The 15462-nt window shown below is 40.2% G+C and overlaps 1 protein-coding gene across 1 annotated transcript in view; it reads left to right on the top strand.

The window, feature by feature from the left end:
- Nucleotides 1-15462, top strand: part of DRP2 (dystrophin related protein 2) — a 547219-nt gene that overhangs the window by 473436 nt on the left and 58321 nt on the right. The window contains exons 18-20 of the mRNA XM_078686308.1: nt 10354-10419; nt 11708-11851; nt 13256-13493. Coding sequence (XP_078542434.1) covers nt 10354-10419; nt 11708-11851; nt 13256-13493 — 448 coding nt within the window. The remainder of the gene's footprint in view (nt 1-10353; nt 10420-11707; nt 11852-13255; nt 13494-15462) is intronic.

The raw sequence follows: 15462 nt of genomic DNA, 5'->3' as shown, positions 1-15462 counted from the left end.
GTTACATTGTCCGCGTTGTTACCACACATGGCACTACATCGCAAGTCGTTTCAACCATTTGCGCTAGATGGTGCGCCAACACCAGGGAATGTGTTGGATTTTAAATCCAACACATTCCCTGCTGTTGCGCTAACTGGAGTAGGAATAGTAATTTATAGACTCCACAAGGACAGATAAGTCCAGTGCGCCATCTAGTGCAAGTCGTAGAAACAACTTGCAATGTAAAGCCATGCATGGTACAATGCGGACGATGTAACGTCTGCGTTGTAACCTACTGCGGGGTAATAGATGGCGTAGTAACGTCATACATTCAAAGCATATTTATACACAAGTGATGTATAACTATTTAAAATGAAAGTTTATGACTTGTAAAAGGTTAATTATTCCTACACAGGCTGCAGGCGCAGGCCTGGAGACATGATTTCCATGGTCACTTGAGTGATGGCACAATAAGTGCTGTTGTCCACTAGTGAACTTTATACCATAGACTAGGGACTTGTAGGTAAGTTAAATACACCAATCAGCAGTGTAGACAATGTCATCATATTTTAGGGATCAGAGCACATGCACTGGGGCCTGGTTAGCAGTTCCCCAGTGTGCGTAGACAATTTAGGGTAACCATTTAAAAAACAGATCTTCCTTGTAGATATTATATCATATACCTGATAAATGTAAGTAGTGTTGCCACCTTTCTCAGAGGAAAGTACCAGACATCTTTTGGGGTTTTTGAAGGGCTTGAAAGTCATTCAATTTATATTTACTATACTAAAATAAATGCAAAAGAACAGAAACACTAAATACATAAATACAATACAATAGCATATTCACAGTGATCCTAGTTGCTTTAAGAAAATAATTGATAGTTTATGTTGTCTAATATTTGCTTCCTGTAATATTGACACTAGGAAGCGTTTCTGATGAGATATGTACGAAGTGCAAAAATGCATGTAGTGAATTGTGCTTTGCTTCAAGATGTTGTTAAAGGGCACCTTTGAAGATTTAAAAACCAAGGACCCTGCTTTGGAAATGCCACTAAAAAGTGGAAGGTGTTAACTCCTAATCGAGTAAGGAGAAATCTATAGTGAACATTAAACCTAAGACAGTTAGATAAGACTCTGATATTAGTGTGAAGTTTTAGAGCCAATAATGGCTTCCAGTCTGCAATTTTTGAGTCTCCTCCATACTGGTCTTATGGCAAAGGTTAAAGAACAAGCTTCTAAGGTAATATTTTGATTTATTTACAATGCTTTCTGGCATAGAGTACAATTCTAGAATCCCTAATGTGGTGAATGCGTATTAAATGTACGGCAGCCATGGTATAGTAGGCACATTGTTGAAAGATAAACAACCAACACTAATAGATCTAGTAAAATTAGCTTCAGGATTCCCCCAAAACCCCAGCCATAGTAGCAAAGAATTTAATTTGATGGAATCTTCCACATAACCCAGCCCACTCCTGGGTGACACATGAAAGTAGGAGTGTGGGACAGTCAACAGCCTACTTCAAAAGCTATTTTCCACCTTTTGCAGGTGTTCAACAATTGCATACACAAATAACCCGGTGCCATAACTCCCTATTGCAACACTTTGCTCTTTAAAATGTGGGCTATCTCCATCACTGGTTTATGCGCCAGTCTTGATGAAAAACGAAATACTGATCCATTTGGAGCACCCTTAGATTAAGTAAGAAAAATCCCTGTTTGTAGCAGAATCAAAAGGATTCCCAAGTGTGTGAAGTTTTGCCCTTTGGTGACTTCAACCCCTAAATTACGGAGTGTCTTATATTTGGTGTTTTTGGCATATTTCATAATGAATGATTTATTTACTTAAATTAGTCTTGAGACTCAGATCACTCATAGAAATGCTCAAGTCATCTAAAACAGTTTGGATCCCATTCACTGTTCTCACAATTTGGAAGGGAATCATCTGCATATAAGAGAAGTGGAACTGGACGTTTCCCCAGGTGAAGCATATCTTTTCCTGCAAGCGCAGGAAATTGTCTATGCTGTTGTTATAAATAAAAAATAAAAAAGGCAACCCTGGCGAACACCGAGTGTGGATTGAATTTTAGGAAAGGGTTCGCCATTTGATCCAAAATTAATCTTGGCCAAAGTATGCCAGTGTTATCGTCGAAATGGACCTACCAAAGCTTTTTCAATGCCCTCCCAATACTCAAAAGGCAGTTTGTATAAAACCCACAGTATTTCTTAACACAGTAATTCCACCTCTAGCTGGGTCTGGTGGCTCAGTCGACAAATGCATCCACTACAGGGCCCTGTGTTTGACCTCATAGTTACAGGCTCAAATCCCAGTGGGATCACTCATCTTTTTGAGGTTGATCAAATGAGTACCATTGAGTTGTGGAACAATAAACATCTATTATTCACCACCAAGATGCCCACGCGTGAAGGTGCACTGTACAACTACAGGTTAGGTTATTCAATTGAAAAACATTTAACTATAGTCTTTACTGCTTTAACATTGTTTTCACATGTTTTTATCTTGTATTGGTTGCATTAAGTTTATCTTTCAAATGGGACCAACACCGTATTTTAATGATTGTCTTGCTAGTTTAACCTAATTTGTTAGTAAAATAGCAAACAGGCCACTAAAATACTGGTTAGATGGCAAACCTCAATCAAAAATTGATATAAGGCTCAGAGTTAAGAGTTTAACAGAGTGAGAAGAGACAGGGAGGAGGAAGCTACATTTGAGAAGAGTGGAGTGGTAAGTGATCCAACCTCAACTTGCTGTACTCCACTATCTGGCTAAGGCCTCTGGCAGAGAACCAAATGTTGTTTTTTGAGTGAAAATAATATTTCCATAGTTTGTGTGATAAATTTGTTAGATGGTTAAGTGTGGGATATGGAGATATGCGAGGCCTCTAACTGTTCGAAATTGCAGTTTTTAATTCTATGCACTAATGAGCCATCATGGCGTTTTCACCTATGGGATAAAAAAAGAGGAGGTTTGGATGTAATAATATGATAACGCGGTTCAAGGACAACTGTTAAATGCCATGAAATCTAAGCACACATGATGATAACAGAAAGGATGAAGAACAGCATTGAACTGATCCATTTGAATTCAGTTGGTTCCGCGTAAACACACATACCCAGTTGTTCCTAGTTAAGCCTCGCTAGTGCGAGTCCACTACCACTAAGAGACAAATGGTGAGCTAGGAGAGATTTTAAGTTTATTGTCAGCCACTAATTAGCAGGCAGTGCAGGCTCTCCTATTACTTACCCAATTCTCTCTAAATCTCCATAGTAATACCAACATATTGCTTTACGTACAGGGAAGGCTCTTCTTCAAGGCCCCCCAATGTAGCAAAGTTGATTACAATGTATAATGCATTTTAGCTCTTGGGAAATCTAAAGGTGGTTGTACACTATCAGCTTATGAGCGAGTCAGGAATTTCATTTTAGAAAAACGAACTAGAATCCGTAAAGCAGCAACAACTTTGATGATCATGATGAATGAAGATATCTGAGTCGTCCATGGTAGGAGCGCAAACATTTACTTAGATAATCTCCGATTATTCAAAAATATTTTTACCCTTACCCATAGACCCTTGACCCAGGATTGAGTTTGGTGTTACCCAATGTATTTCCCCTTTTGCCTCGGAATATGACAACCTGAAAGCATCATAACTTAGAAATCATTAGATATTATGGGCCAGGCTAACAAACTGCATTTTGTGGAACCTATAGTAGTACTACAGTTGTACTATTCATACTACACAATACAGGTCACATATCTATGGCCACCTCTCCTATTTTTTTTATGCAGAGATCTCTAAGGCGGTGGCAGAGATCACTGCTCAGGTGATTATGAGAATTACTAGTAAATGTGGGAGGGACTGGGAAAGTGGTAAGAAAACAGGGGGAATAATTACTACTAAAAGGGGGAGTTTAGTGAACACAAAAGAGTAAGATAATTGTAATTCTCAAAATACATTAGTAAAGTTACTGTAATCCTAAAAGTGTCAGAACAGGCTCAAATGTTTATCTGGCAGCGCTTGAGCAAGCTAGCCACTGGTTCTGCAGCACACTCCCATAGATTACAAATGAGGCAAGGAACTGACAAAAGATCCAATAGGAATTAAGGGTAAATAAATTAGTTCAACATTTAGAATTATATTTATAAGTGACAAAAATGTTAATAATTACAGATTAACAAAATTGTATCAGAAAAGTTAATTAAAAAAAGTAAATGAAACATTTAAACCTTGTTAAAGAAAGATAAAGTTTCAAATTAATTGAATATATAACTTTTATTCTCTTCTTGGAGGATTTCCATTTGTAGTCATAAGCATTGAATAGTCCCACCCACGTGCAGGAACCCAGAGCACTTTTCCACAATATATCTTCTTGAGTGTTGATGTTTGGGTTTCTTCCGAAAGTCCTGCAGAGTCACTTAAGAAGCAATGTTATGCAGCCTATAAGACTAGACTACAATGGCCCAATTCTTCATTTAGTACTTAAAAAGGGGGCCAGGAGAATGATCTATATGTATAATTTCATGATGGTTTAGTATAACAGCATAAATATCTTTCACAAATCCTTTTTTGGTAGCACACAGAGATGAAGGAGAGCAGAACTTGTGGGTTGGGCTACTCCGTTGATAATAGCGGGGGATTTTAATATTTCGGCTGATTGGGTCGGATCTGAACCATATGCAGATCGGAAACCCAAGGTCTTTCAATCTATTCAATCTCTTCTGAGCTCTCATGGGATGCTTGATTTATGGGGGGCCAAAAACACCTTGGATTTTGGTTACACATACTTTTCTAATCCTGCCCAAAAATACACGAAATTAGATTACTTCCTGATCTCGTCCTCTGAGTTATCGAAAGTTGACATACTTAAACTTCCTAAAGTGGTGTCTGACCATAACCCATTAATTCTTTCATATAGTATAGGTCAGAGGGAAAGAAAAAGCAATTCCTGGTCCTTTGAGAAAAAGCTCCTTAGTGATAAAAGATTTATAGATCATCTGAAAAATTGGGTCCCACAATTCTTTGCAGCAAATAGGTACAGTGCGTCTAGAAACACAGTCTGGGAAACTTTTAAGGCAGCATTGAGGGGTGAAACTATTAGCTGTTCAGCAAGATTAAGAAAGGAAGATAGAAATAAGATTGAGGGTTTAATGAAAGCGTTAGTAAAAGTAGAAGAGCAACATATGACTGATATAATCAAAGGGGTTAATACCACTGCAAGTCAGGAAGCTTTACTGACAATTAAAGCCGCACTCCAGAAAGAAGTAACTACGAAAGTCACAGGAGAATACCAATCAAATAGGGTTAACAGATATGAGACCGGTGAGCAGGCAGGGAGAGCACTTGCCCTCAGGTTAAGGCAGGAAAAAACAAGAAACACTATTGTATGTATAGAAGAGGGTGAGATCAGGTATACAGAAAGTAAGGACATTTTAAGAGTATTTGAGAAATTTTATCAGCAACTGTATGACCAGGAAGAACCTACTAAGAAACCAGGGGAAGGAATACGAGATCGGGCCCACTTTTAGAAGACTCAGTCAAAAAAAATTGGAAGAAGAAATTACATTATTAGAAGTAACAGCTGTGTTGCGGGAATTGGCCTCAGGTAAAGCTTCAGGTCCCGATGGGATACCTTTAGAAGTCGGTAAAACAATAGAAGCCGAAATCACTCCACTTCTGGTAGATTTGTTTAATGGGGTTTTGTGTACAGGATCAACACCCGCCTCTTGGAAAGAAACAAATATAGCAATCTTCCATAAAAAGGGGAAACCAGCGGAAAAGGTGGGGTCCTACCGACCCATTTCACTAATAAATTCCGATACTAAGCTTTATTCTAAAATTCTGGCAAAGAGGTTGGGTAGGGTCATTGGCGGTCTAGTATCCCCATGGCAACATGGGTTTGTCCCCGGTCGGGGTACAACGGATCATACCTGTAGGGCAATATCTTTGTTTGATGCCCAGGCTGCCGTGGGGGGGACGTCGCTATGATCCTGCTCGACGCAGAGAAGACGTTTGATCGTGTGGACTGGAGCTTTCTCTGGGCTATTTTAGAGGCGAGGGGATTTGGTCCCAATATTATAGGGGCCCTTAAAGCCATGTATGTAGAACCAACAGCTAAGGTAACAGCAATGGGCGAGAAATCAGGGGTTATACATATAAAAAGAGGGACTCGGCAAGGCTGTCCCTGTTCCCCTATTCTATTCGCGCTGTCTATTGACCCCCTTATACAGTGTATTCTTGTCTGCCCAGAGATAGCTCCAGTGATATGCAATGGTTATTCAAGTAAAATACTGGCCTACGCTGATGATCTTGCAGTGTTAACAAATAATCCACAACCAACTCTTCCTATTCTAATTCAGATGGCAAAACTGTTTGGGGAAGAGTCAGGCTATCTTTTAAATGAAACAAAAACGCAGGTTATTTGTTCAAAAAATATAGCCAAAACTGACTATAGATTCGTCGACTCTGCCATATATTTAGTGGTAAAAATTAATGCCAATGTTGAGAAAATTGTAAGCGAGAATTATCTGCCACTTATTAAGGATATTGAGAAGGAATTAAAAAGAATAGATGTGCTACACCTCTCATTAGTAGGAAGGGTAAATGCAGTTAAAATGTCTATGTTCCCCAGAGTTCTCTACCTATTTCGGGCCATCCCTTTAGCAATAGAGGACAGGATCATGAAACAACTTGAATCTATGTTTATCAGATTTATATGGCAATATGGCAGGGTAAGGCGATCTACAAACTTAATGGCACTGCCCAGAGAAAGGGGTGGGATGGGATTGCCGAATCTAAAGTTATATCATTGGGCCTGCTTGCTAACCCAAATGACTACTCTACATCTGTACCTGATATAACACCTGGGTTTGTAGATCAACAATGTCCGCCCCAGATATATAGGATGCTATTGGGTGAAAAGACTATAAATGTATTTCAGTGTGAATTGGAACGAAGCTTTTATAAAAAAACAAGATTGAAGACACTGATTGGCGCATGGAAGGTTTGGAAAGCAATTATGAAAATGTTTAATATCCCGAAAATCAATTCCTATTTGCAACTGTATAACTCATCTCTCTTTCCTCAACTAAAAAATTATAATAATTTGCAGATGTGGAAAAGGCTGGGGCTTAGATCCTTGGGAGATGTAATGGAAGAAGGTGAAATTCTGGGGTTCGAAATGTTGCAGGAAAGATTTGGTATTCCAGACAGTCAATGGCTGGTTTATGGTCAAGTTACCAGGGCAATTAAGGCAGTCAGGCCACAGATTTCATATACAGCAGATTTTCCACTGATTGAGTTATTAAATAGAGGTTGTAGGAAGATTAAGATCTTTTATAATTGCTTATTGGACCAAATCCCGGATGATATTGAGAAGGTTGAGTCTAACTGGGCGACATAATTAGGAGATCCTGATGTCGATCTGGATCTTGCTCTCGTATTGAATAAAAAAATATTCCGGGCATCAAACCTTCGCGCACAACACTACAAGACTATCTTTAATCTTTACCATACACCTGCGAAGATATTTGCCTGGGGTCTAAGCGAAAATGATAATTGTCCCAGATGTAATGAAAGTCAGGCTGACATTATACATATGTTTTCTTCCTGCAAACAGTTGGAAAATGTTAAAAAAGAAATAATGAAATTTATGGAGGGGCTGCTAGGTCAGTCCATCGACCTATCCCCTACCTTAATTTTACTGGGTACGGACTCTAAGTTGGGTTTAGGCGAGGCTGAAAGAGATCTAATGTTTTTATCTGTTGCTGTACTTAGAATTTTTATTTCTGCAGCGTGGAAAGATACGAACCCTCCATCCTTTCAGATGTGGCTCTCGAGATTGTTAGGAATTCATAACTTAGAATCCTGCCTCTATGAATATAAAAGCATGAGGCAGCGTAAGGAGGGTATACGCCTATGGGCTCCTGTAACTAATTGGAGAACAGATAGAAATGGATACATTTTGTTCGTCTCCAATTAATTGAAACTGATTTCTAACCCCCCTTATCTATTTATTTTCCTCGCTCCCGCTAATAAGATGTAATTAAAAATGTATGTAAATATTTCAAATATTTATCAAATTCTTATCATGTATGTAATCATTGTTGAAATTTGTCCATTTATGTACCATCTTAAAAAATAAAAAAAAAATTAAAAAAAAGAGATGAAGGAGAGCAGGACAGTGTAGCCCCATAGGCTGTCATTAGTCTGAAGATGGGACCTCAAGGAGAGGAGAGGGACAGACCTCAACCACGCTCTGTCATCTGTCTCTGGAGGGTGTGCCAGGACGAAAATAGCTGAAAATGCAATCAGTCCTGGTCGACGTTGAAAGGATCGGCGTGGAGGAGAGGTATGGTGCCGACCTGTTCACCTTCTATTCATAGCTTGTTGTCAAAGAAGAGCCGGAGGCCAGCGTTAAGACAAGGGATATCGACATCGATAACAACTCTGTCAACATGCAGACCTCGTTCGATGTCAAGGAGGCCATCGACTACGGGGCCACCATGACGTTCGCCACTGAGATCCTGATTGATGTTGAGGCACTGCTGAAAATCCACATTGATGTCCAAACTGACGTTGAGGTGGCACAACGATCATCGTCAACAAGCAGATCGACGTAGAGACGTCGAGACTAGTCAACGTCGAGAACCCTCACAGCATCCTAAATACTACAGGAGTCAAGAAGGAAGAGGAGATGTATCAATTCCTCTCCAGATTCAGAGTTTTCAAGAACATACTCCCCTTCAAGGGACATACCATGTTCTCCTCTGCCAGTGTCATCTCCGCCTCCTCTAACACCTCCTCCTCCTCCACCTCTGCCTCCCGCACCACCAGCACCAGTTGCTACCACACCAAAGCCTACACCTCAGTCTGAATGGCGCCATCATTCTAGCGCCACCGTCACAGCTCAAGGCTCTCCATCATCCAGGCACTTCCATCAACTTTACCAGTCACAACGATTTCGGTCTAGATCCAGACACACTGCTGAGACATCATCCACTGCTATAGAACGATACGCTCCCACACTTTCAGACTCCCCTCCTCCACACATATCACCAGTGGATGATATCAACACTTTTCAAGAGGTCATGGTGAATAGAGCGGCAAAACGTAACATTTCAATGTCAACTCCAACACCACCAACATCAATAATCTTTGAAACCCTTCAAAATAGGTCAGCATCAAGACGTTTGCTGCCACTAGTGCGAAGACTTTTAGAACTGGCTATGGACCTCTTCTTGACACCAGCCTCTGGCAAGCCAGCTCCGCCCAGGCTTCACTGTCATTGCAGTAGCTGCAAAGAAACACCACACCACTACTCCTACTTCAAAAGTTCCTCCTGATAAAGAGAGTCAGAGGTTACACTCCATGGGTCGGAAGGTTTGCAGTGCAGCAGCAACCACGAATAAAGCAGTGAGTTTAACCTCCATTTTAGGTAGGCATGACATGGCTCTGTGGGAATCCATGCAGCAGTTTATTGAACATCTCCCAAGAGACAAACGGTAAGACTTTGCGGAAATGTGTGGCAAGTTTGTTAGATTGATGCAGGAGACTATTTACATGCAGGATGTTTAGGTGGGAGGGCCTTCATCTTCCAGGTGATGGATGTAAAGCCTTCTTTCGTGTTTATAAACGAGATAAAGGATATCAGAATGCCTATTGGAGGACAGCACTTCCCAGTGACTGGAATGAGGAAGATAGTACTTGAAGTAATTGAATTGCCATTAAGTAATTGAAGCATTACAAGAGCTTCCCCTTAATTACTTTGCAAATATGTACACTCTTAGGCCCTTTTCACACAGCATTTATAAAGCTTTAAGTATCAAATATGGATGGATCTTCTTGCTGTTGACTTGAAGTGTCCCTGTGATCTGTATAAGGGTTTTTACCACTTAATTCATCATGACATAAGCCAGCTTCAAGCATATTGTGTAGTTCTTTGCCTGATAAATAGCTTATGAGAAAACTGCTGACTTTTACAGGTGCCATCTTGTATTACTACTAGTGGCATTTATGAGACTGGTTCCTGCCACCAGGAATGTCCTTCTTAATTCCTGTTTTTTCTAGCTTAATCAGGTATGGTATCTACACACTCAGGACTCTTATGTTTGCTCTATTCTGTTCAGTGCTGTCACAACTTGCTTCTGAATATGGGGTGGTCTAAATGAATCCAATTAAATATGTATGACCCTATTTTACATGCATGTGTTTGGAACATAACCACCTTAGTGGCAAAGGCATGGGGTGCTTCTTTGGTGATTTATTCTAATGACGTAACAGAAATATTCCACTATGTAAACATGGGGATGTAACTCACATCACTGTGTGGTTCTATTTCCTTTGTTCCACAGGCTTGCTGAAATGGAAAACCAAAATTGTTTCTTTTACGGTGATGGCTTGTCTCCAGATGATAGCATGTGAGTATTTGCTTTTGTGCATAGGAGTGTACACTACGCAGGTGGTGAAATGATTTTCCTCTAACGACAGTTCATGTGCAGTTGATTGACTATTCATTATGCATAAACTAGACAGATCTTCAGTCCCAGTTCTTTTTAGGTCTGGCCTAGAGACAGTCTTGCCAGCCTTATGTAATAAAAAAATATAAAAAATAAATGTATTCATAGAGGGGGCTTTGTGCCAGTCCTCTCCATCTATTGATCTGTAGTTTTGTGCGTGAGTAATGTTTTATATCCTCACAAATTCATGCTCCGCTTTGTGTGAAGGACTTTTCAACTCTGAATGTCGCCGCCTCTCGTGTCATGTCTGAGTCTCACATGTCTGCGGCTAGTGAATTGTTTAAGTCTGGCTTGAAACCACAGCTGTCTGCACAACATATTGTTATCAGTGTTTTAAAATATACATTGATTGTGGGCTTTGGCTCCACCCAGAGAAAACTTACTCTCTTGCCTCCTCCTATTGACTGTTTGGTGTATCATTCCATCTTCAGGATAGTACTTTCATTGTTATGCACGAGGGACTATTTTTCATTTGTAAAATAAGCGCAATCATTACACTATTTTCCACATTGATTTCTCCTATATGCATTCTCTACAGAGAGCCATCCTTTTTCCTACTTTTTTTCCCCAGCCTTGGCCATGCCAAAAGTATAGGCTTTAATGTGGTAAACTGCAAATGTGCATGCAACCCATCTAAAAACAATGTGAATGCCTGTGTTTACAAACATTGGCATATTAAAGCCAGACCTAGTGACTTTGCTAGTGGTTGTTTCTATTCCCATACAATGCAGTATGTGAAGAGCTTCCCACATTCATACACATCAAATTCCTGTGTTTGAGAAACCCATCCTGATATAGCTTGACTGTGTTGCTGTACCTGAATAGTTCCTTATGTCTACACATATCTGCAGTGCTGCATAGGAGAAGCTTCTTGGATTCTCACATATTTTCCAGCATTTATTTGTGGCTGAGGAGGTTCTTACAGCCTCAGGTATCTGAGGAACTATGTGTGGGATGCATTCCATAACCTATATGTTCCCATGTAATAATGACTCCCCTATGGCATTTTAGTGATTTACTGTGTACTCCTACATCACATTGCACTTTTGGCATTTGTAAGTTGCCAACCTGTGTGTGACACATTCCTACTCCCTTACCAACTTCCTATAACATTCCTTACAAAACATTCTACATAATAAAGAGAGTATGCATCACAATAATCATGGTTACTGTGTTTCTTCATGCTAAGGGATGATGATCAGTACCTTCTCCGACACTCCAGCCCTATCACAGACAGAGAACCTTCCAGTGGGCAGCTGGTTCAAGTACCACTCAACAAAGAGCACAAGGGGGACCTGGAAACAGTTCTGGCACATTTAGAGCACGAGAACAGGTACAGTGAAAGTAACGGGATGATAACAGTATTCCAGTTGGATTCATTTTAAAGACACAGGGCTTGATTTATCATAGTTTTGTGTCACCCTTGCACCATGCAATGCGTGGCAGGGCAATGTAAAACCTAGGTTCGGATTTATCAAGCTACGCAATACTAACCTGTGTGGCTTGGTAAATCTGGTGTAACGCAAGGCAGCCCAAGTCACTGCCTTGCATTACACTTCATAGTGGGGGCATTACATGGGGGTGTGTGGGTGTTCCCATGCATCCACCTGTACATTCTGACACAGTCCTAGATTTGTCAACCCTGGTAGACCTAGAATGCGTCAGAATTGTACACCTTCTACCCAGAGGCAGAACAAGGAAAAATATATTTATTTCTCCTTGTTGTTTCCTCTTTCTAAGTGTGCTGCATTCTACAGCACACTTAAGATGAGGAAAAAGCATCTGAGGATCGTGTTTGTGCAGGAGGTTGCCCTTTCCTGCACAAAAACAATTCTGCCTACAATGGCGGCACCCTTGCACCACGGTGCAAAGGTGACTGTTTTGGCACAAAGCAGTACACTGGGCACCAGCATAGGCAGAGTGCGGGATAGCTGCCTATATCAGCAAATAAGGTGCATTCATGCCCTCTCCCTTTTACGCAACGCAGCGCAGCAAGTTGTCGTGCTGCATTGCGTTGCGTGAAAGTATGATGAATCAGCCACCATTCTTTAACTCAAAGAGTAATACTTTGTAACTTACAATTTATTTCAAGCATTATATGTACACGTACATAATACATGTATACCTTGGGGCAGATTTACAAGCCCCTTGCACTGCCAGTATGTCACTTTTTGTGACTCACGGGCAGCGCATTTTTATTGCCTGGCTTTTCTATCCTTGCTGCAGTTGCTTCACTTATGTGACACACTTCAGCCATGCGTCAGTTTTGTGCGGACAGATATGTCAGTAATACTGACATATCTGTCATTCCTTGCAACATGATGCGTCATACAATAAATATGACACATCGATGCTGTCGCAAGGAGTGCGTAATGAGAAGTGTTGCATCCCTGCTTTGTCGCAGCGATGCAACACTTCTCATAAATGAGGCCCTCAGTGTTCTCTATGACTGCACGTTCTGAAATGTAGCCTTCTTAAGTGTAGTGTCTAGAGCTCGGAACTTAACTCTACATAAATAAACTACACTTCTGTTAGTTCAGGAGGGTTTAAGGAGTTGCCTTCCTTCTGGACACACCTAGATCTTATTTTTTAGGTTACATGCTGATTTTGTAATAGAGCGATTGTAATCATTTTATAAAGAATTAAGATTCAATGTACTTTGAATTATGTAAATGCTTTGGTATGTAGTGATCAAAATGATATTAAATGATTGGACTGGTTGGATTTTTTTTGTTAGGATTCTGCAGGGGGAGCTGAAACGTTTAAAGTGGCAGCACGATGAGGCGGTAGAGTCTCCAACATTAGCCGAGCGAGCTCATGAAGCAGGGAGTGAGGTTCAAAATGATGAGCTCCTTGCTGAGGCAAGAATCCTCCGGCAGCACAAGACCCGGCTAGAGACTCGAATGCAGATCCTGGAAGACCACAACAAACAGCTGGAATCACAGTTGCAGAGGTTGAGGGAGTTACTACTTCCAGTAAGTTAGTGAACAACTTGAACTGTGGCTTATCCATTTCAAAAGGCACAATTGTGTAATGCATTGTAAAGAGAGTGTTGTGCTATGTTATGTTATATTGTTGTATTATGTTATGTTTAGTGGATGGAAGCAATCTTTTCTGTGAAGTCGAACAAAGATAAGAACATTGCCCTTTGCAAAGTCAGACAACGTTTTTCGACTTCACTCAGGCAGAACTAAACACACCAATTAAACACAAAAAAGGGGGGTAGACAGGAGCTCTATTAGAACACTATTTTCATAAATCTCTAAAAGACAAATTATTTCGAGGTCTGTTGGTGCATTTCAAAAGTCAAAGTTCATTGAACATCCTGTTAGACCTTTTGCTGGCTTTTTCAATAAGTTTTTTTTATTTTATTTGCTCTTCCGAAACAAAAATGGTCATCGATTTTTTCACAACCTTTCCATTCATGTAAGTTGCGACATAAGGGCCAAACGCCTTTTAAATTATTACGTTGCTGATTTGCAAAATACTTCAGTTTCATCATCTTTGTTAGTACCTCTCCTTTGTATCACGGGAATGATACTGTGTTGCTCACATATGACAGTAGATAGGAAAATAATTAAGAATAGTTATGAAGTTTTACCAACAACAGCCATAATAACTATGGTTACTTGAGTGTCCGTATTCACATGGATTTCTCCTTGTGAAATCCTTTTGAATAACAATTTGTCTTTTAGAGATAAAGCCACACATTGCTGCTGCAAACCAGGATTTCCCGAGGGGAGATGTCACATGGGCAGGTCATTCCTGGTCCAAAATCATGTCAGTCATTTACTGGAAACTTGCTCAGAGCAACCAACCTCATATGTACAAGGAAGTGAGGTAGGAATATAGAAGGTGGGGTGGGGTATTTGGTGTGAGATCTAAACAGTGAAAATCTCCAGTGCTGGAGGTGGGCATGCAGCCCTGTGAAAATGGAATAACTCAGGTGTTGGCGGGAGCTGGGTGAAGATTGGAAAAGAGGACAGCTAGTGTGGTGGTGGGAAAGCAGGGGGCTTACCGCCGTAGTGGTAGATGAGGGAGAGGCTGACACTACTTGATAGGGATCAGTGTATGGTAGGGACACATTGTGAAGAGACAAAGGATACTGATTCAAATTCAAATGCAAAATCCTTTATTTGGCACAGAAAAATGGCCATAAAGGATCCAGAGATAAAAACAAACCTATAATACATACAAATAAGATAATTTATAATAACAAATCAGCATTAACAAACAGCAGTAAAAATCCATCAATTGCACTAAACGAGGGTCATCTCCTATCACAGTCCCCCTAGAGTAAACATAGCCATCTCAAAGCACTTCCCACAATCAGTATCATTAAAATAATAAAGATTCTTATTGCACCTAGCCATCCATCGGTTTTTCTGCAACTCACCTCTGCTTTAAGAAAAGGGCAAACACTGTTACAGACATCATAACAATTTAAAAATTGGAGAAAAAACAGAGTATCCCTGAACTTGCTTATCCTTAGGGGTTTTTAGAATTGTTTTGATAAATAATATAAAATACATTTTATAAATTTGCAGAAAAACATAAAGGGTATCATGGTCTGATCAGGGACAAACTGGTACCGGCAACCCTAGGAGCAAAAAGTGCCTGAAAAGTTCAAAATCTGTATACCGTACCGGCCCTAAAGCGGAACAATACAGATCTCTCCCATCAAGTTTACAAAGTAATGCACTAGCACCTCAGGTGCAAAGAAGGTGAGATACTCCCTAACAATACTTTTGCTTGACTCAATATGTAACCTCTGGGAGTGACAGAACTCTAAAATGTGGCGCTTTACCATCATCTTATCACCTTTTTTGAAAGTGATAGGTGCATCAAAAAATCTTGTAGGTATAGTGATTTAAAGTTTTTTTTTACGTAAGCCAATCAGGGGATTGAAAGTCCTTTGTCCAATTTGTGGCAGACAGTAATGAT

Source organism: Lissotriton helveticus, chromosome 4_1 (assembly GCF_964261635.1).
Source record: "Lissotriton helveticus chromosome 4_1, aLisHel1.1, whole genome shotgun sequence".
In the NCBI taxonomy this organism is placed as follows: domain Eukaryota; kingdom Metazoa; phylum Chordata; class Amphibia; order Caudata; family Salamandridae; genus Lissotriton; species Lissotriton helveticus.
Note: the sequence above shows the minus strand (reverse complement) of the source record. Positions and strands in the feature narration are given on the sequence as shown.